Below are 19,507 nucleotides of genomic sequence, written 5' to 3' on the forward strand. Positions count from 1 at the left end.
CTGAGAAATGTGATGTTTAATCTCACATTTGATCTCATGACACTCATTCATATTTCCAACCACCATGGTTGGCTATGGTTGGCTCTGCCTCTGGTCCCTACCATGAATAACTTCCCCAGGGCAACAAGTATGCATTTGACTAACACCAGTTCATAATTCTGTGGTCCAGCGATGACAGGAACATAGGAGGTTCTTAACAGAGATGGATGATGTTTGAGAACACAGAGGGTACACTGGGGAAAAAGGCATGTGAAGGCATTTTTCAGCTCAATTATTTCACACTTTATTCAGAGTAAACTCTTTTTGGGTGGTGCTGGGGTTTGACCTCAGGGTGAGTCAAGCACTCTACTCTGACGTCACAGGTGCAGTTGTTTGACTTGCAAAGCTTTTGGTTTTGTCATGTTTTTCAAGAGAGGGTCCTCTGTATAGCCTTAGCTGTCCTAGGACTAGTCCTGTAGACTGGGCTGGCCTTGAACTCACAGAGATTCTCTTGCCCTGCCTCTGCCTTCTCAGTGCTGGGACTAAAGGCATGCACCATGAGCACCACCTGCTTGCATTGTTTAGTTGGCATCTGCTGTCTTTGACACTGGGAATCTAAATTCCATGTTCAGCTTAAAATAAACTCTATGTTAGAAACACTTCATAATTCCCTGTCCTGCATCAGCATATGCCCTTCTATCCCACCACACTCAGCACATTATTATGTTAATATTTGCTTCAGTTTCCATGTTTTCTTCCTAAGCTTAATGATCCTTTTTTTCCCCCCTCACATGTAAAATTTCAATTCACAACTTTGTCTCAGTGCAGGGATTTTCAAAAGCCATTACAATTTCCGGATGTACTGGATGACCCCAGGGTTAAGGACGCCCATACAAAAGATAAATCCTATTGAAATGCTTATTCTGAGGTTAAAGATAGAAAAGAGACTATCACAGCTTGAAGGAGCTTTGCCTAGTGGAGCATTCATTGCCTTCCTTCTGCTACAGAGCTCTGTTCTGTGCTTGGTGATGATGGGAGGGACAGCAGGTCCTCACAGCAATCCAACAGATAAAGGACCTGTAAGACAAACTGAAAGCCAGTGGACTGGATGGCAGCCCCCGAGATTCAGTTATTGATGCCACCTGCTGAGCTGTCAAAATAGAATCATGTGACACATACAGGGGCTTGAATTAGCTGATATATTTAACACGGGTCAATTACACACATAAGAGAGCCTCCCCCTTCTCTTCTCTATCTTTCAATGCACACAAGTACTAAGGGCGGTGGTATTCATTTAAAGTAAGAAATAAACCAGATCACTGTTAATGTTCCAGTCGTCCCTGAATCTTGACTTCTCCAGTTACCAAAAACAAAAATCAAAACCAAGCAAGCAACTGACCAAACAACCCAAAGACACACAAGTAGACACAGTGGTACATACCTGTAACTTTAGCATTTGGGAAATCAAGGTAGGGCAGTCTGGACTAAGCAAAAGCTATGGCCTTTAAGAGTTTTCATTAAGATCATTGAAGATAAAAAATGAGGAGGGACTGCCAAGGTTTCTTAGTGAAATGTGTCAATTCAAACATTTTATGAGTTTTTCCAAGAATCTTAGAGTCCACAGAAGTTATGAATTGGTCTGTGCTCAAACCAAAACCTTGTTTGTCTGTATGTGAATGCATATATATATGTAAATGTATATGTATATATATGTATATGTACATATATGCATGGTTGCGTATGTGCCAGAGGTCAACCTCAAGCATCCTTCCTCAGGAACTCCCATCTCAGTTTTGACTCAGGATCCCTCATTGGCCTGCAAATTGCCAAGTTGTCTAAGATGGATGTTTATTGAACCATCAAGATTACAAACACGCACTGCCACATCTGGCTTTTGTACATGGGCTCTGTAGATCAACTTAATGCCTTCACAGTTGCAAACACTTTACTGAGCCATCTCCCTAGCCCCCCTTATCCTTGGCTCTCGACCTGACCCTCCACAGCTAGTTTACAAATGGACTTACTAATGTATACCCTGGCATTGCTCCAAACCATGAGATTTGACATCTTAAGAACATTCTCATTTCCCAGTATTCACTCTTTCTTCTGATGCTTCATTCCTAAATGGCCACAGACACCCATCTACTCCTATCCCTAAAACCTTCCTAGATGTCCCTTTCCCTACTATAGTAACATTGAAAGTCCTTACCATGGCTTACAGGGCTATCATGTTGCCCAACTCCCATGTCCTATGGGTGGCATACAGCAGGTAGGGTACCAGTTGTGTGAAGGGGAGTCTGAACGTAGGTCCTCACATGCCCTAGGTCACCAGCTTCCCCAGCTGGTCTTTCTCATAATAGACTGCCCACCCTCTCTCATTGATGTTCACCTACCAAGCACAGTCCCACCCAGAGCCTTTGTATTGCTGCAGCTTCTGCTCCAGGATCTCTCTTTGCCAAATATGTTTGTCCATGTGATTGGTGTTTGATTACTTCTCCTTGAGTAGGTACTGCAGGGATGGAAGGCTCCATCTTTTGAGTGCTTGGCAGTGATACACAGAAGTGGAATACATGAGTAATAAATGGCCACTATTTCACAGACTCCTCCCACACTCAAAAGTTACTTTGTGTTTTCCAATTTATAAAAGCATTGCAGCTTTTGAAATCATGGCCTGCTTATTGCCATTTTCCCTGTTTTCATGAACTTTAAGTATATATAAATTTATATTATATAATATGTAAATATATAATATAATAAAATATAAATTAACCTTAATGCAAGTTAAACATGATAAAGTGAGTCCTTTTCTCCATCTCTTTCTGTTCATTCTATCCCTCTCTCTTCCCTCCCTCCCCAGGAGATTGCAAACTCTTCCTCCCACTTGCTAAGAACATTCTCTATCACTATTCTAAACCCCAGCTGCTAGAGATGCATTCTTAAAGTGAGAAATGAATGAATCCAGTCAACTACTCCTTTATGTGAGCCTTCCTAGCCCTTCAAAGAGAAGCACCAGATGCAACTATCATTTTGCATGATTACAGTCGTTTGCTTTTATAGAGGGTTTTTTTCAGCACTCTGTTATGTGCCTAGGGAGCCATAAACAGTGTCTAGCCATAGGGGAGATTTGATTTAGTGAGGGAAAACAAAACAGATCAGTCAACACATGGCATTTGATGTTCAGAGAGCACACCTAAACTGGCTTGTGAGTCCAGGAAGTCTCCTTGGTAGAAGGTTCCTTAGCTGAAACTTGAGGTGTATGGTGGGCAAAAAATTGGCCCCAAGGATATCTATATCCTAACTCCGGCAGACTATGGACCCCTTCCGTGACAAAAAGGAAGTAAGACTGGATGGCATTATGGCTGCTAATTAGCTGACATTAAAATGAGATTTTTCCTCTTCATCTGGGTGGACTCCATGCGAATACAAGAGTCCTTAAGAAGATGGGGCAGAAAAGAAGGCAGCGGTATGATGTGAGGTTTTCATTTCCCTATTGCTGGATTCTCAAACCCTGGAATGGGGGCAATCTCCACAAGCTTAAAAGCTCCAGAAAGTCAATTCTTTCAATGTTCTATGGGAAGGCAGCCTAGTTTTAGCCAGTCACACCCAAGCTAGATGTCTGGACGCCAGAATGGCAAGATGACAGCAATGTGAGGCTTGAAGTCACTGGGGCTGTGGGGTCTTTGTTACAGTGTTTAGGAAGCATTGGATTTCCTGACATGCCTCTGGCATGAAAGAATGGGCTACCTTAGGATCCTGACAGCACAAGATAACATACTTGAGAGGTCAGGGAGCCTCCACAGAGAAAATACATGCCAGGTAGTCCCCTGACTCTGTTTTCCTTGAGCTATATAGATACTCATCTGTGCCCTTGACTTGTTTATAATGGCTCATCATGGATGGCAATCACAGGTAAGGTGGCCCAGACATGTTCTAGGGCCAGAGCCACCTGGGACCTCAAGGTGACCTTCTTGTCTTGTGTGTCTTGGTTGGGAGTAGGTGGGGGAGGCTGTAGCCATGTGCAGGTGGTAATTTCAACCTTTACTGCTTTCTTGCCCAAGACCCTGGGCAGAGGAGCAGGCAGGACCTGGGACAGTGTCAACTGGTAATGAATGACGCTTACCTCCAAAATTAATAAGCTTTCTAGTCCTTAGGAAAATCCACTCAACTGCAGTCTCCAGGATGACTAATTGACAGAACTGGTAAATTAATCAAAAATGGAAATGAAGACGGAAGAAGGGGGAAGGGATTCTATTTTTACTTGGATGTGGGGCTTGTCTGCACTGCAGTTAATTGCTGCTAAAGTTGAATGGAGTAGACATGGTGAGTGAGTGTGTGTGTGTGTGTGTGTGTGTGTGTGTGTGTGTGTGTGTGTGTATTCTGTTTCATATAGAAAGGCTGTTTGGCTCTTCGTCAGGTGGGGTGTGTGTCTCCGTGTGTTTGTAATCCTGTCATCAGGAAATAAGCATTTTAATAAAGGGCTTTGTTTCTCTAACCTAACCAAGCTCGCCTGCAGTAAACAGTGTTAATTACACCCCAGATCAATACTGAGCCCCCTTTGGAGACTTTAGGATGAATTGCAGCTGCAGTTAGAGTTGATGCCTTTAGACACATTCCATTACGGGCCCGAGAAAGGAGACACAGGTTTATTAGGGCACCTAGTGGCTTACAGAACCTGGGCTTGGCAATTAAGTTTGGAGATGAGGGATGAGAGTAGATTTTACTGCCCATGCAGAGCTGACTTAAAACTACAGCCAGAAAAGGCCAGGGTAGGGCATGGGGCCAATGTGAGTTGCATAAATTGCAGACCCATAAGTTATCATTCTGAAAACAAGAAAACAATCATGTACTTTCCCCTGCTAAATACACAGGAGATCGGTGAGGTAGATAGACATAGGTTTGAATCTGATTCTAACCCTGGAACCTGGGGCTAGTTTCTTCACTTATATGTCTTATCTATAAACTAGAGCACTGATACCAATCTGCAGGGTAATTAAATAAGACATAGAGGATTTCAAAACAAACAATGCATCCTCTTACATGCCTTCTACCTTTGGAGGACAATGACATTTCTGATTTGTGTTTTTGGGTTGGGCTTCAAACTTGGCTCTGTTTTCATAGCTGTTTTCTAAATGAGGCTACTCACTAGAACATGTCAGTGTTTAAGGCCTGAAGTGCCGCCATCTTTGTTTCCTGAATACAAAAGACCTGATGGTTCTTATACACTGTCCACGCCAGACACGTTTACATGCTCTCTGGGAATGAAGACTGAATAGAAAGTCTGCCTTGGTGCCACCTGAAGGAAGAAATTCCTGTGAATTTGATTTAGGCTGTGGTCCTGCCCTTCTGAAAGGATCTACTTGGTAAAAAAGAACCATGAAGACAGGCTTGCTAGTGGAGTCTTTCGAGGGATTGGTGCTGTGGGCTCCCCCACTACTGTAGAGAGGTACCCTGGCTCCTTCTTCAGGACCTCCATGACTAGCTGGATCTCCTCTAAATCCCCAGTGCAAGCCAATTCCTCCCAACAGGGTGGAATCATCAGAGGCATGCCAAATGAATGCAAACATGGCCAAAACACAGTGGAGTAAAGATTCAGGTGAAAGACCTAATCCATACCTGGAGGGTGATCTGATATAGGCATCACATGACTCATTTCACTAAGCAGATGTACACTACAGCATGTCAGGCACTACAGTACACTTTTCCTTTCCCTTTAATAGTCAAAGGCTATCACAGGACCAAATCTCATGATCGTGTCCCCAGTGTCATCTTCGGTGGCATCACAGAAGAATTTGATACCATCAGTCCTAGTATTTTTTTTTTTTTGCCATTCCCCATGCTTTGCTTACATGCCTTGATTTCCTCTTACCCCAAGAAGCTCATCTCCTAGCTTCTCCTCTGTACCCCATTGTTAAGTGTTGACAAGCCTTGGTCCTGGGTCCCCACTCTTCTCTGCCCACACTATGTCTTAGTAAAATCCTTTGGTCCCACAACTTGAAATACCATAATATGTGCATGACTCCTCAACTTTATACCTGTAAGGTAATGTCTTCCTGGGCTTCCGCATTAATGTATATAGTTGATCATTAGACTTCTGTAATTGGATGACTCATAGACATCCCTATTTGGGGATAGCTGAAGAAGCAGGCTTCTTTCTACAGCAAATCAGTTTCTTCTTCAGCCTCCTCACTCCAGTATCTTTCCACTGTATCACCTAAACCAATACATGACTTCAAATTTCCCCCTTCCTCTGCCTTATCATTTCAAATCTCTCAACAAGCCTTCACAGCCTTACCTTGAAGTAGACCACACCTATGTCCCTCCCTTGGTCAGAGTGTCTATCAGTTCTCCTGAGATAATGGAAAGAGTCCCCCAATTGGTTTCTTTGCTCCCAGGCTGGCTACCCCATTTTTGAGAAGCCTCTTAAGGTTATAAACACATTCCAGCATAATGGTGCTCTCTCTGGAGTGTGCGTGCGTGCATGTATGCGTGTGTGTTTGTTTGTTTCATTGGCATGGGGGAACATGCATATGTATGCATATGTGTGAAGCCAGAGGTTGATGACGGATGCCTTCCTTCCTCTCCACCTTATATATCGAGGCAGGATCTCTCAATGAACCTGAAGTCAATGGATTCAGCCAGTCTAGCTGGCTAGCATGCTCTGGGCTTCTCTGTCTCTGCCTTCTGAAGGTTGGGATTACAGGCAAGGTACATGCTTGTCAAGCATTTACATGGCTGCTGAAGATCTTTAGTCCAGTTCTCATGCATAAGGGGGAAGCACTTCATCCAGCGAACCATCTCCATAGCTCCAGCTAAGTCTTTCTTCATGCCAGAATACATTCTGAGAAATGCATTGTGAGAAACTGGGCAGTATAAAAAGTGATGGGTTGTCAGTAGGTAGTATAAATTTAGGGGATCCTATCATTGACCAAAATGACTTTATTCAGCATAAGACTATATTCAGTTTCCTGCTCATGACTCCTTAATCCCACTAGGAATGAAATCAATGGACTTTTCCCGGTTACACAAAATATAGCTCATAGCTCATTGTTTTTTGCCTCCTTTTTATATTGCTTTCAGCATACTCATCTCCATCCTCTGGGCCTTGGTTTGTTCTTCAAATATAGGCATTCCTGAATAGAACCCTCATCATCACTGAATAATCCTAGTAATTTACCTCTAGCTCAGAGGCTTTCCTTCACAGCACTCTGCAGAAACAGCTTCACCCCAGGTACCCTCTGCCCCTCTATTATTTCCTATTGCTTGCACCACTAACTAAAAACTCTTTGCTTATCTATATTTTGAATGTACTTGCTCCCTTGCCCCATGGACTGTCACCTTCTGGATGGCAAAATCCAGAAGATGTTTGATAGATCTTAGTTGTATAAATGAGTCCTAGTATTCTGATGACGTAGAACAGAAACGTGGGCTGAATTCAGAGTATGCCACCCTGGAATGGCCTGTTTAGCTCTTGTGACATGGATACCTTGTAGCAGGGATGTGATGCTTTCGCCCAAGGTGGTAAGGGTGGGAAGAGAGCACAGTCACAGGTTTCTTACAGCTCCTACACAAAGTGAGCATACATTATGTCCCTTATCAAGAGCAGTGGGGAGATGGACAGATAAACAAAAGGCCAGAATGATAAGAAGGGAGTGAACTGCATAGATCTGGGTCAAACCATAGCTGTGTTTGTCTCTATAAACTCTGTAATTATATCAGTTTTTCTCTTTTCCGATTGAGTAATGATGGTGGGTGCCTCACAGGGTAGGATGCACTGGGCCCACACTTGCACATTTGGCTTGTTTCCTGGATGTTGTGAAACATCACAGAGGTCAGCTTTGATGATGGTTGATGAAGTCGCTACTTCTTCAACTATTGATGCCTCTCCTCCTGGTTTCATTCTTAAAATAAGATACACAGTAGGGAAAAGAGGGGAAGGAAGTGGGGGAGGGTCAAAGAGAGGGGGAGGGTCTCTGTCTTGCATCATGTTTATGTGTCAGACACTATTTTGAGGGCTCTTGAGTGTTTCTGCATTTAATCCTCCAAGTACCTACAAGGCAAATATGGCCACTAACTACTGTTTGCATGTGAGTGAACTGAGGCAGAGAGAGGTAACCTTCTCAAGACTGCTCAGTTTGGTCACTGTAACATAGGCTGATAGTGTTCACCTAGTCTTCCTTGCACTTCTTAGCCCAGTCTCTTGAGTTCACTCACTACTGTTTGGAAGGAAAGAGTAAAACTTTCTTGGGCCTTGTGTAGGGAATACCAGGCTGGACTCCACACCGTCTGGCACACTTCATACACTCATGATGGGCACTTTGGGGCATGTAGGGAGTGTCCCTTTCCCCTGCAGACCCCATGTTGGAGTTAAGGTACCCTGGGTGCTCTCCTTTTATTCATGGACTCTCTAAATTATACAAGTACATCTACCACCAAGAGCCAATCTATAAAACAGGCTCCTTTCCCATGTCTTCTGACATCCTTCCTTATAGGTAGTCTCTTGTGGTCTCTGGGAACAGCCCCACAGTGCTATATTGTAGCTTTATATCCTGCTAAGCTCTTCACAGGCTACTCACTTGTTCTAGTCTTCAAGTATGTCTACAGGACCTCAGAAAGTAAATTCTGTTTATCCCTGCAAAGTACTTCATTCGTACTTGTGGATTTCTTTGCTTCTTTTCATTTTTAATTAGTGTGCAAATTTACTTTCATTTTTAAATAAATCGTTTATATATATATTAAGGACATTTTGAAACAAAATGCTTCATGATTTACTATCAACATTTTCTGCCTTTTAAATATTTATGTTGCTAATATAATTTGACTTATTAAGGTTTAAACTCAAACTATACTTATTATCACTGAGGGGTGATTTTTGAGTAGGAAGTAGACTTCTTAGCTTAGAACCTCTGAAACAAGTCAAAATCCTCTTTAGAGAAAGCTGCTTTCAGCACCATGGAAAGTTCCCAAATGACTGTAGAACTGTAACACATCAGTGTACAGTTCTCATGGACCTGTTCCATTGCTCCTGTGTCTCCACTACAACTGAGTGACTACAAAGAGCCTCACTTACTGTGCTCACTCTGTATGAAGACTGTGTGAGCCTTGTGTCTGTCAGTTTTTCTGTCCTTACTGCCTGGAGGGATAGCAATAGTTTGGAGGAAGGAACAAGACCAGGACAGAAGGCTCCTGTGCCTACACACTTGCATAATTCCTCATTTCTCCTTCCTGTTAAGGGCTGAATTTTGCCACCTTCAACTAACATTGGTTCTATCTTTCCCCCATGCCTCAGAGTGTGACTGTTTTGCAGCTTAAAAGATGTGATCATATGGACATGACATTACTAGGTGAACCCTAATCCAAGACAACTCTTCTAAAGAAGGAATGTTTTGCACACAGATGCATACTGGAAAGAGGATGTGTACACACACAGAGAAAACAGGTCTCTTCAAGTGAAGGAAAGAAGTGTGTGCCCAGCCAAACCAACCCTGCCAGGTGCCACCTTTCTGAGAATTATGAGACAGGGGCCCACGAGATGGCTCAGCTGGAAAAAATGCTGCTAAATGGGCTTGAAAACCTGCACTTGATCCCAGAGTCCACAGAAAAACACTGAATACAGCAGCACACATCTGTAATCCCAGCATTTCTATGGGAAAATGTGAGGCCAAGATAGGAGAATTGTCCAGGAGTCTGCACGACAGCTAGACTGGAGTATACAGTATGGTACAAGCCACACAAGGAGAAGAAAGGAGAGAATGGACTCCTGAAACTTGTTCTTTACACAAGCTTAAACATTTAAGTTAACAGAATGAATAAAGGTGTGGTAATGTATGCCCACATTCACCTACATGACCCATGTTAAATAAAATTTTAAAGTTGAAAACAGAATTGCGAGACAGAAACATCTTGGTGTCTAGGTCACTCAGTTGAGGTACTTTGTTAAAACAGCCTTAATAAGTGAATACACTTTGATAGTCATTGGACCATCCACCCGTCTCTTTCCCATAGGTGCTCAGTCTGGGTCCACACCAGATACATGGCAATTAAGGATCATAGTGGAATAGTGTTCCAGGTAGAGGTAGAATTTATGTAGAAACCCTGAGACAGGAAGGGGGGAAAAGGATGTTGGAAGTCCTGGAAGCAGGTTAGGGTGGTCAGGATCCCTGGAACCTAGAAGGTGGAGACAGGACAAGAGATAATCCCTGCAGATTCTGGGCGGAGTTCAGACTTTAACTCTTTCTGTTTTAGCTGGCATTTGTACCACCTGCCCAGTTTCCTCACATACTCCACAAACATGTATGTGGAAGGAGAGAGGGCCGGATCTAGCCAGCAGAGTGTTGCTGCCTTCAGCACCCTTTGTCTCAGGCGCCTCAAACTACAAATGCAAACACCTCACCACCACCAGAAGGGATAGGAAAAAAATCAGAAAATAGAGACGGAGAGGACAAATCATCCCTTCCAACCCCTGCTGAGCATGCAGAGTGAGGGACATATGGAAATTAATATATTCGGCTCTGATAACACGGTTTTCCTCGGCGTTTTGATTAAACGCCGACAGTTATTAAATACCCTCCTTCTCCCTGCTCATCCCTGAAAGCCAATGTTGCTTTTCATTTTGAACTCTGATGAACTGTCGTGCTGTTCACACACCTCGGCTGAGCCTCAGCCAAACCTCAGCCGACTGCAGGCTGGTACTGGAGGAGGATGGAGAAAATCAATATGAAATGTCAGGCAGGAGGTCGGGACACCGGCCTCCCCAGCTGGCAGGAGCTGGGGCTGGGTGTCTTTGGAACAAAGGGAGGTGTGCTCTGAAGAGGGTCAGTCTTTTGGCCCAGTCAGGAAAAGGAATCTATTTCTTTTTGATTAGGTTAACAGGCTCGTGTCTTGCAATGCAGAGCTAGGCTGGGCTGGGGTGCATAGTAGGCAGGTTTGATGATGAAGGCTAGCTTACAGGCCACTCACTAGCTCCTGGGACTCCCTAGGGACTGTCCTCTGGACTTTGATCTTGTAGGGGTGCCTGGCATCAGGACTGGAGGGAAGAGCCTGGAGGGGGGGGGGTCCTGGGTATGTGCCCTTTTGGACTTCCTGCTTCTGTGCACATGGATGAGGCTTCCCTATACGCTTCTCTCTCCTTGGTCTTTACATTTCAGATGAGCAGCCATTGCTTTGTGAGATCCCCACAGTGGTAACACACAGCAGAACATGCTGCTGTTTTCATGCCCCTCAGCCCATGGGCAATGCTGTTTGTTTGTGATTCTCTGATGGAGGCAGGTGTCGTTACTCTTCAGCCTGCCTAATTTTCTCTGTCAACTTGACTGGTCACAGGTGCTCACATGCTTGGTCTGACATTCAGGTGTTTCTGCAAGGGTGTTTTGGGATACGTTTAACATTTAAATTAATAGACTGAATAAATATTGACCTCTTAATGGGGATGAGCCTCAGCCAGTCAGGCGAAGCCTTGATTGGGAGAAAGAGCTGGTCCTCTTGTGAGTGACAGAGCTATTCTCCACCTTACTGCTTTGGGGTTGGGATGATTTTCACACCTTTGTAGTTGACCTGAGACACTTGGATCTTCAGCCTGGTGGCCTGTGGTGGCTTGCTGACTTCAGATCTCAGGACTCAACCATTCAATCTTCACACATAGGTCAGTACTTTATACTGAATCTCTGTATACATGCCAATCCTTCCTCATCCTCTGCAGGACCCTGGCTAATACAGTGAGCTCTAAGAGACAGAGAGATGTGCATCTGCCTTTGCTCCTCCTTGTGACTCCAGAGTTGGATACATGCCTGGCATACGGTGTGTGCTCAGCGAATGTGAATTAAGTTATGAACAATGGGGTCTCCTGTACCTGGCAAAATGGTAGGAGTTCTAAGTGGCTTACAGCAGTAGGCGTGGGGATTCTAGAGGAGCGCAGTGACCATTCTGTTGCCATCGATTATTCCTACCTCATGCCCAGATGCCAGCAGTGTCTTATTCACGTGACAGTATTGATCTTTTCTGATACCTGCCCTGTGGGGACTCTGGGGATTCAGGAGGTCACCAAGTGCCAAAGCTTAGCTGTACTCCCCAAGTACTGTCCTAAACCATTTTCATTCTAAAACCTTCAAAGGCCTTAAGCATTCTCCAGTTTTTGTTCTGGGCTTAGCAATTTCTCCAGTCAGTTCAGTGTTTATGACTCTGCATTCAGGATTCAGGTGGACCTGACTATCTCTAAAGCCTAGGCTGACACTGAGGCACTACTGTGAGGCACTTCTGGGGGCCCCTCTGGGATATCTCTAGGCCAGTGGTACTCTCTGGGATATCTCTAGGCCAGTGGTACTCTCTGGGATATCTAAGTCAGTGGTATTCCACCTTGTTCCACATTCACTTACCAGAGAGAACCTGTCCCCCAAGGCAGGTCCCAAACTGAACACAAGTGCTTCATACCTAGTATGACTTCCAGTAGCCCCCATCCCACACGCTTTTCATGTCAATCACTGGGTTTGTTTTCCTTTCCCTATCCCTTCCCCTAACCCTGGATCTACTCCTACCTCCTCCCACTCTCCCAGTGGGCTAACCCAGTGGTTCTCAACCTGTGGGTCGTGACCCCCTTTGGGATCACATATGAGATATTTACACTACGATTCCTAAGAGTAGCAAAATTAGTTATGAAGCAGCATCAAAAATAATTTCACAGTAGGGGCTCAGCACAGCAGGAATAACTATATTAAATGGCTGCAGCATTAAGGGACAGGAAGATTGAGAACCACCATCTGATCCTTTCTTCACCCCCTTAGTATCTTCACTACCTTTACACTCTAGCAAATCTGCCAAGATCTACCTGGAATACTCTACTGCTGACTGTGAGTGCCGTCCTATCTCCTTATCTGTATCGCTGTTTAACAATCTCTTCACCATATCTGTGGCTACTCCTTGGGGTCATCCTCCTCACAGCAGTGAGTGATCTCCACACAGAATTCAGATCAGCTCGCTGCTCAGCCAGTCATGGCTGGCAAGGTTTCCTCTGCACCTGTGTGCTTCACACCCCAAATGGGGCTTCCCCTTCCCAGAACGTTAAATGTTGAATGTGGGGCTGACTCCAAAATTAGCTTAACACTTGTGATTTCTTTACTCCCGGTGTTAAATGAGATGGAACCCTTCCAGGATCCCCCCTCCTCCCGAATGCCAGAGGCCAGGACACCTCACCCCCAAGGCCCTTGTGGTGATACTCACACTTGGTGTGCCTGTCACACAGCGCAGATGCCCGCATGTCACACAGCCGGATTGTCCCCTTGCTGCTGCTGTATACAAAGGTGTTGCAGTGGTGGGGGTGGAACTCGGCTGCTGTGATCACTTCTGTGAGCTCCTCCATGTTGGCTGGCTTGATGTCCACGATATCTGGCACAGACGAGTCAAGGAAGGACCCGGGGATGGGGGAGAACTTGGGGCATTAGCAGCTCTTGCTATGAGTAGATGCGAGCCTTTTCTACACACAGGGGGATCTCATTGGCAGGCTGGTGGCGGAAGGGCAGGTAGTAGTGATTTCTGGTAGCTGAGGCTCAGGGGCTTTAAGAAAAGGGATTTTCAGTAGTCAGAGGCAGAATTAGAACTTAGGTTTAAGATGGGTGTGGTGGCTCATGAGTCTAACTACTCAACTCAGGAGGCTGAGGCAGGAGGATTGCTGTAAGTTCATGTCCAGCCTGTGTCACGCTGTGAAGCTGTGTGTCAATGAACTTATGTTTCCTGACTCTTCCTCTCAATTTCATCTTCTGTGACTTGTAGAAGACAAACAGTCTTGCCCACAAGACCACTCAAGAGTGTTTGCCACTCTGTAATGACAGCTAAGTTAGGTCCACGCTAGCCAGACTATTCAAGTTGAATTCTTACTGGGATTCCTTGCTGATAAATTTCATCTGCCTTAGGCTGCAGATCCTTTCCCATGAAGTATCTGAACAGTGCAGCAGCTGCTCAATGAAGGTTTACTAAAGGCCTCTCAGTGGGCATATCCTGAACTTTGTCTCCTTTAATCCTTACACCAACACTGTGAATAACACCCTTTACAGCCATTTACAGGGGTGGAACTGGAAATTCTGTGAACATTCAAGAAGTTTCCTAAGAGACATGGCTAATGGGCTGGGGAGATTCTCAGCAGGTCAAGGTGCTTGTTACCAAAACTGATGACCTTAGTTCAATCTCTGGGGTCCACGTGGTAGAAGGAGACAAACTTCCACAAGCTATTTTCTGACTTCCACATATGTGCTGAGGAACACACACACACACACACACACACACATCACACACATACACACATCACACACACATACACACACATCACACACATTATACACATACACACACACATCTCACACACACACATACACACACATCACACACATACACACACCTCTCTCTCACACACACACACCACACTCACATCACACACATACACACACATCACACACACATTACACATATCAAACACACACACCCCACACACACATCACACACACATACACACACACATCACACACACATTACACACACATAACACACCCCACACACACATCACACACCCCACACACACATCACACACACCCCCCACACACATCACACACATACACACACATCACACATACCACACACACACATCACACACACACACACCCCACACACATCACATGCACATACACACACACACATACACATATACACACACATACACACACATCACACACATACACACACAGATCACACACACACATCACACACATCACACACACATATATCACACACACACACACACACACACACACACACACACACACACACACACACACTTACTTCATCAACCACAGCCAGTGAGTGACAATACTGGATCTTTACTCCAGGTGCAAAGCCTAGGAGGTTTCACAAAGCCCAGTTTCCCTCCTTTAGAATATTCAGGCTATCTAGTCTCCAGTGATTTACTAGGGCTGAGAGTTTGAGTGGGAACTTAAGGACTAGAAAGAAACCATCTATGTGTAGTGAGGAATTTGGGATCATGTATAATATACTCAGTTTTAGCTTCCAGGTTCCCATCTTCTCAACACGTTCCTTTGCCATAAAAAGTGTGTGTGTGTGTGCGTGCGTGTGTGTGTGTAATATACATATTATATATGTATATGCATGTGTTCATATGTACATATATATTTTCTTGTATATCAGAATGAAAAACTTCGGCTTTTGTTTACAAAGGCAATCCAGTGGAAATAACAAAATCTCTTCAAAGGCTGTTCATCAGAAAGGAAGGAACTGGCTTGTATGTGCCCTGATACCACCTACCAAAAGTTTGAGAGGCTCCTGCCTGGAGCTGAGGCTCAGTCTACGGACCAGCTGCACTTTGTCACTGGATGATGGGTGCAGCAAAGTTGAGAAGGGGACCTGCATGTCCCTGACTCCACTACTCATAGGTTACCTGTGTGATGTTTGCTCCTGTATGCATCACCAGGGTTTTGTTTTTTTTTTTTTTCTTAAAACCCATCTTTAAATTTTGTCACATTTCTGTCTCACCTAAGCAGAAAGGCAACATTCCCAAAATGATGGGCTTAATTGTTTACATGAAAGCAAACAGATAGTGCTTAAGATGAAAATGTATGGGCTAGGAATGTATGTACATGGGGACAGACATGCTCCCAGTTTGAGCCCCAGTAGTACCAATTAGGTAACAAATGTGGACACATACAAGCAAGCGCCACCTAGGCTCCTGCTACATCTGTTGCCACATACGATTTGCTACAATGACTTTACACCAGGCTGTGCCTCTTCTATTTGATTACCTCTTAGGAACCCCCACTGTGTTCCTTCTAAAATTGGTTTGAGCCTGTGCTAACATTGCCTGTTGGCACATTTTCATCTATGAAAGCCAGATTCAAAGATTTCTTGGTTGGTTGCACGGGACATATGCACTTCTGGATTCATACAACACCACTTCTCAACTCAGCTTCTGCATTTGGGGTATACACCTGGAGCACAAACACAAACAGCTTGGGAGGGTGCTGCAGGCTGCAACTCTGATGTGCTTTCCGGTGGCTGACCTGTGCCTTAGGCTTGGTGGGTATGGCTTTGGGCGGGGCAAGCAGAGTTTCCTATGGGCTGCTGTCAGGTTCCATCAGAAAGTGTGCCTCCATACCCTACAGTGCCAGCAAGCATGTTTTCCTTTCCCCAAAGGAAGGAGAGAAAATCTGGCGTCAGCTTTCTTTGCTTCTACCAGTATAGCTCAGCAAGCAAGCTGAACTGGAAGACATCTTCCTTGTGTGGGAGAGGGAAGTGATACAGACACAGATTATTTTTCTCTACCTAAAAATAAAGCTCCAAAGTCAGGAGATGTGGAAACAAAAGAGCCTAAGCACATCTGTGCCTCCAGGAGCATCTTCCTACCAGCAAGGACATCTTCCTGGAGCAGCGCCCCGTGGATCTGCCCCTGTCCACTGTTTCTAGATCCATTCTGCCTCCCACCCACTTTCATCTGAAGCCACTTGAGTCTTCTCCAAAGTCTGAGTCTTCCTCCTGTTCACAGAGCTTGTCTTTGACTCAGGTTCGGCCAAAGGAAGAAGCCAGGATTCTATCCCGTTTTAGTATGACCACAAATAGCTGGTGTCTACCAAGTGTTGAGCTTGTCTGGACTACATGTCTTACAGCTTCATCCGTCCTTCATTTCAGGCAGATGGAGGCAGTGCCATTAATAGCCCTATTTTCAGATGGGGAGATGGAGTGAAATGGGTTTTTTCTTTTCTAACCAGGAAAAACTTCTGTGTCTTAAATTTGTTCTTTGCCATTTTCGTCCATGTATTCATTAATTCTGATTATTCTTGACCTCACCCACCTCTGTCTCCCTTCTCCTTTTCCGTTCTGTAAATCCCTTTTCTATATTCATATGCTTTTTTTGTTGTTGTTTATTTTTTTTCAGAGCCCATGAGCTTAACAGGGATGATCAGTGTAATAGTGGCTTTACACCACTTACTTATTTCGAGTCTGCCAAAGTGCACAGAGGACATGTTTGTGGAGCAGGTTTTCCCTCCACTGTGTGGGTCCTGGGGATTGAACTCAGGTTGTCAGTCTTGGTGGCATGAGATTTACGTTGCTGACCTCAGAGATAAATCCCTTAGGGTTGTCGTATGGCTGCATGGGGCAGAGCTGGGGTTGGCTCTCAAGCTTCTGCAAGAATTTTTTACATGCAGCCACACTGCATTCTATGGGGAATGGCCTCGCCCGGCCAGTTTCCCTGAGTGGTTTTGCCTGTCTCTAGGGAATGAAGACTGGCTTACTGGTGAGAGCTCTATCTCCTTCCCATCATGCCCCTGAATGCTCGCCAACTGCAAGGCAGTTGGTACTTTCTAGAACCAGGATTTTGACGTCTTATGATATAACTTTCTTGAACTAGAAGTTGGGACAAAAGCCTGACAAGGACTTTCTTGTCCTATTTCCTAAGGGAAGACTTTGCTGAATTCTAGAATCACGTGAGAGAGTCTAGTTGGCCCAAATTTGATGTCTACTGAGGAAGACAGAAAGAACACTCATGATGCCCAGAAATCCTAACCAATATTCTCTCAAGTTCCAAGGGACACTCATTCCCCTGCATATAGGGATGGAGGGGAAAGGGGCTTAGCAACACAAGGTGCCCTGTATTACTGGAAAATGGAATGAGGTCTTTTAACAGTCAATTTCTCCATCTGATCCTTTTGAGCACTCTAAATCATTTCCCGGTTGTTTCAAAGAACTAAACAGCAGAAGACATCACTAGGCTCATGACTAATACACAACCCAGACAGCCAACAGATTGCCATTAAATTAACCCTGGGGCCTGACTGATCCGTTCTTTTGACCCCAACTGCTCAGAGTCTTCCTTATTAATGCTAAATCCAGGCAAATTACCTCTGCTAACAAAAGGGGTTAATGTGGCTCTCCAGGGGGACTCTGGAGACAGCTCTGAGGATGAGAAGGGGCACAGCCAGCCCAGCAGCTGAGCTTCATTCTTCCAAGGCAGAAGGCGGGAAGGTGAGGGCACCCCTGTGCCAGGCAGTTGCCTAGGGCATCCTTGAAAGGAATAATTGAAGACACCAGGAGGTCACCCCTCCAGGGATTTGCTTCAAACAAATGAGCAGCCCAAACCATAAATTGCATCAGCAGTAGGATGAGGGGTGGAGAGGATCAGGGTGGGAGGGCAGAGGGAATGGAGGCCTTTCAAAGTCATTTACAGCATCCAAGTTGGGAAACCTCAAGCTCTCTGTGACTATCACTCCCCTGCTTCCAGACAGTGGCAAGATTATGAAAGATTGACAGCCACCTAAATAAATATACAGAAACACACGATAAAGTGAACTTTCAAAAAAAAAACGATGTCGTTAAATTATTTTTTCAGTGCAGTGTCTGAGTATGGGAAAAAATAGCCACTGTATGCAAAATTCTAATTCTGGGGACATAGTACAATTTAAACCTATACCCAAGAGCCATGGGCTTAAAGACAGGTGGGCCATGTAGTAATGGGTCTATGAGGGTGCATCTGTGAGTGGTTTTTTTTTTTTTAATCCACACCATTCCCACATCTTCATTCAAGGAGGTAGTATTTTAGAGTATAATGATATTTAAGACAGATTTTATGTTATCATATATTATTTCGGGTGAGGGAAGTTAGGCACAAAATAGATTCTATAGTCTGGTGATTCAAGAAAATATGATGAATGAGAGACAGAGGGGAAAGGACAGGAAACACAGAACAGAAGCAATGTGCATGTCACCTGTGAATAACTGGAGTCCACTCATCTACTTATGCCACGATGTTCCTGGAAAATGAACAACCAGCTAGTGGTCTTATAGGTACAGTGAATAAGCCAGAGACCAAAGCAGAAACAACCCTGATCTACAGGGTCTGTGTTAGAGGAACTGTGCTTGACAGATACGGTAGATAGTATCTCTTTTTCCCTCCCTCCCTCTCTCTCTCACTTGCTTTTATCTCGCTGTCTCTCTTTCTCTGTTTCTTTGTCTCTGTCTGTCTCTCTGTCTGTCTGTCTGTCTGTCTGTCTCTGTGTGGTGGTGTGAGGGGTGGAGTACCCCAGAATATACAGAAGAAAAGCTCTTTACAAATAAAGAGTTTGTATTTCTCACTCCCCACCCCCTACTCTCTTCTTTTCCAACCAATATGGCTGAATTAGCAGGCCTTCTCACAACGAAGGGGCAGAATCGGAGGCACGAAGTCATTGGTTGTTTAGTTTCATTGTCCAAGATCTCTATGGTGAATATGTCCTATTAAACCAAGAAAACAGCCAGCATTTAATTAACAGGAGCCTCTTTGTTTAGAGTCATCCCTGAGAGCTGAGACAGGCCTCTCAGCTCAGTGGGGAGAGTTCAAGACAACACTGGGATAGACACCGTAATTGTAGCAAACGTGGTTGGGAGAACAGGCTTTGGTTTTCATCCCATTTCTATTTAGCCAAGAGAACTTGAGAAAGTCACTTTATCTCTCCAGGGTTCAATGTATTTGCCTTTAAATGAATAGAATCCCATTAACGGCCTCTAA

The 19,507-nt window shown here is 44.6% G+C and overlaps 1 protein-coding gene across 42 annotated transcripts in view; it reads right to left on the minus strand.

Moving 5' to 3' along the window:
* Ppp2r2b (protein phosphatase 2, regulatory subunit B, beta) overlaps positions 1-19,507 on the minus strand; it is a 427,050-nt gene that overhangs the window by 34,932 nt on the left and 372,611 nt on the right. For all 42 annotated transcript variants that reach the window (NR_073588.2, NM_022209.4, NM_001402382.1 and 39 more), the window contains one exon: positions 13,189-13,353. Coding sequence is in view for 41 of the 42 variants with exons in the window: in NM_022209.4 (NP_071545.2) it covers positions 13,189-13,353 (165 nt within the window). In the remaining variant the exon portion in view is untranslated. The remainder of the gene's footprint in view (positions 1-13,188; positions 13,354-19,507) is intronic.

The sequence above is a fragment of the Rattus norvegicus genome, chromosome 18, assembly GCF_021556685.1.
Source record: "Rattus norvegicus strain SHRSP/BbbUtx chromosome 18, alternate assembly SHRSP_T2T, whole genome shotgun sequence".
Classification (NCBI taxonomy): domain Eukaryota; kingdom Metazoa; phylum Chordata; class Mammalia; order Rodentia; family Muridae; genus Rattus; species Rattus norvegicus.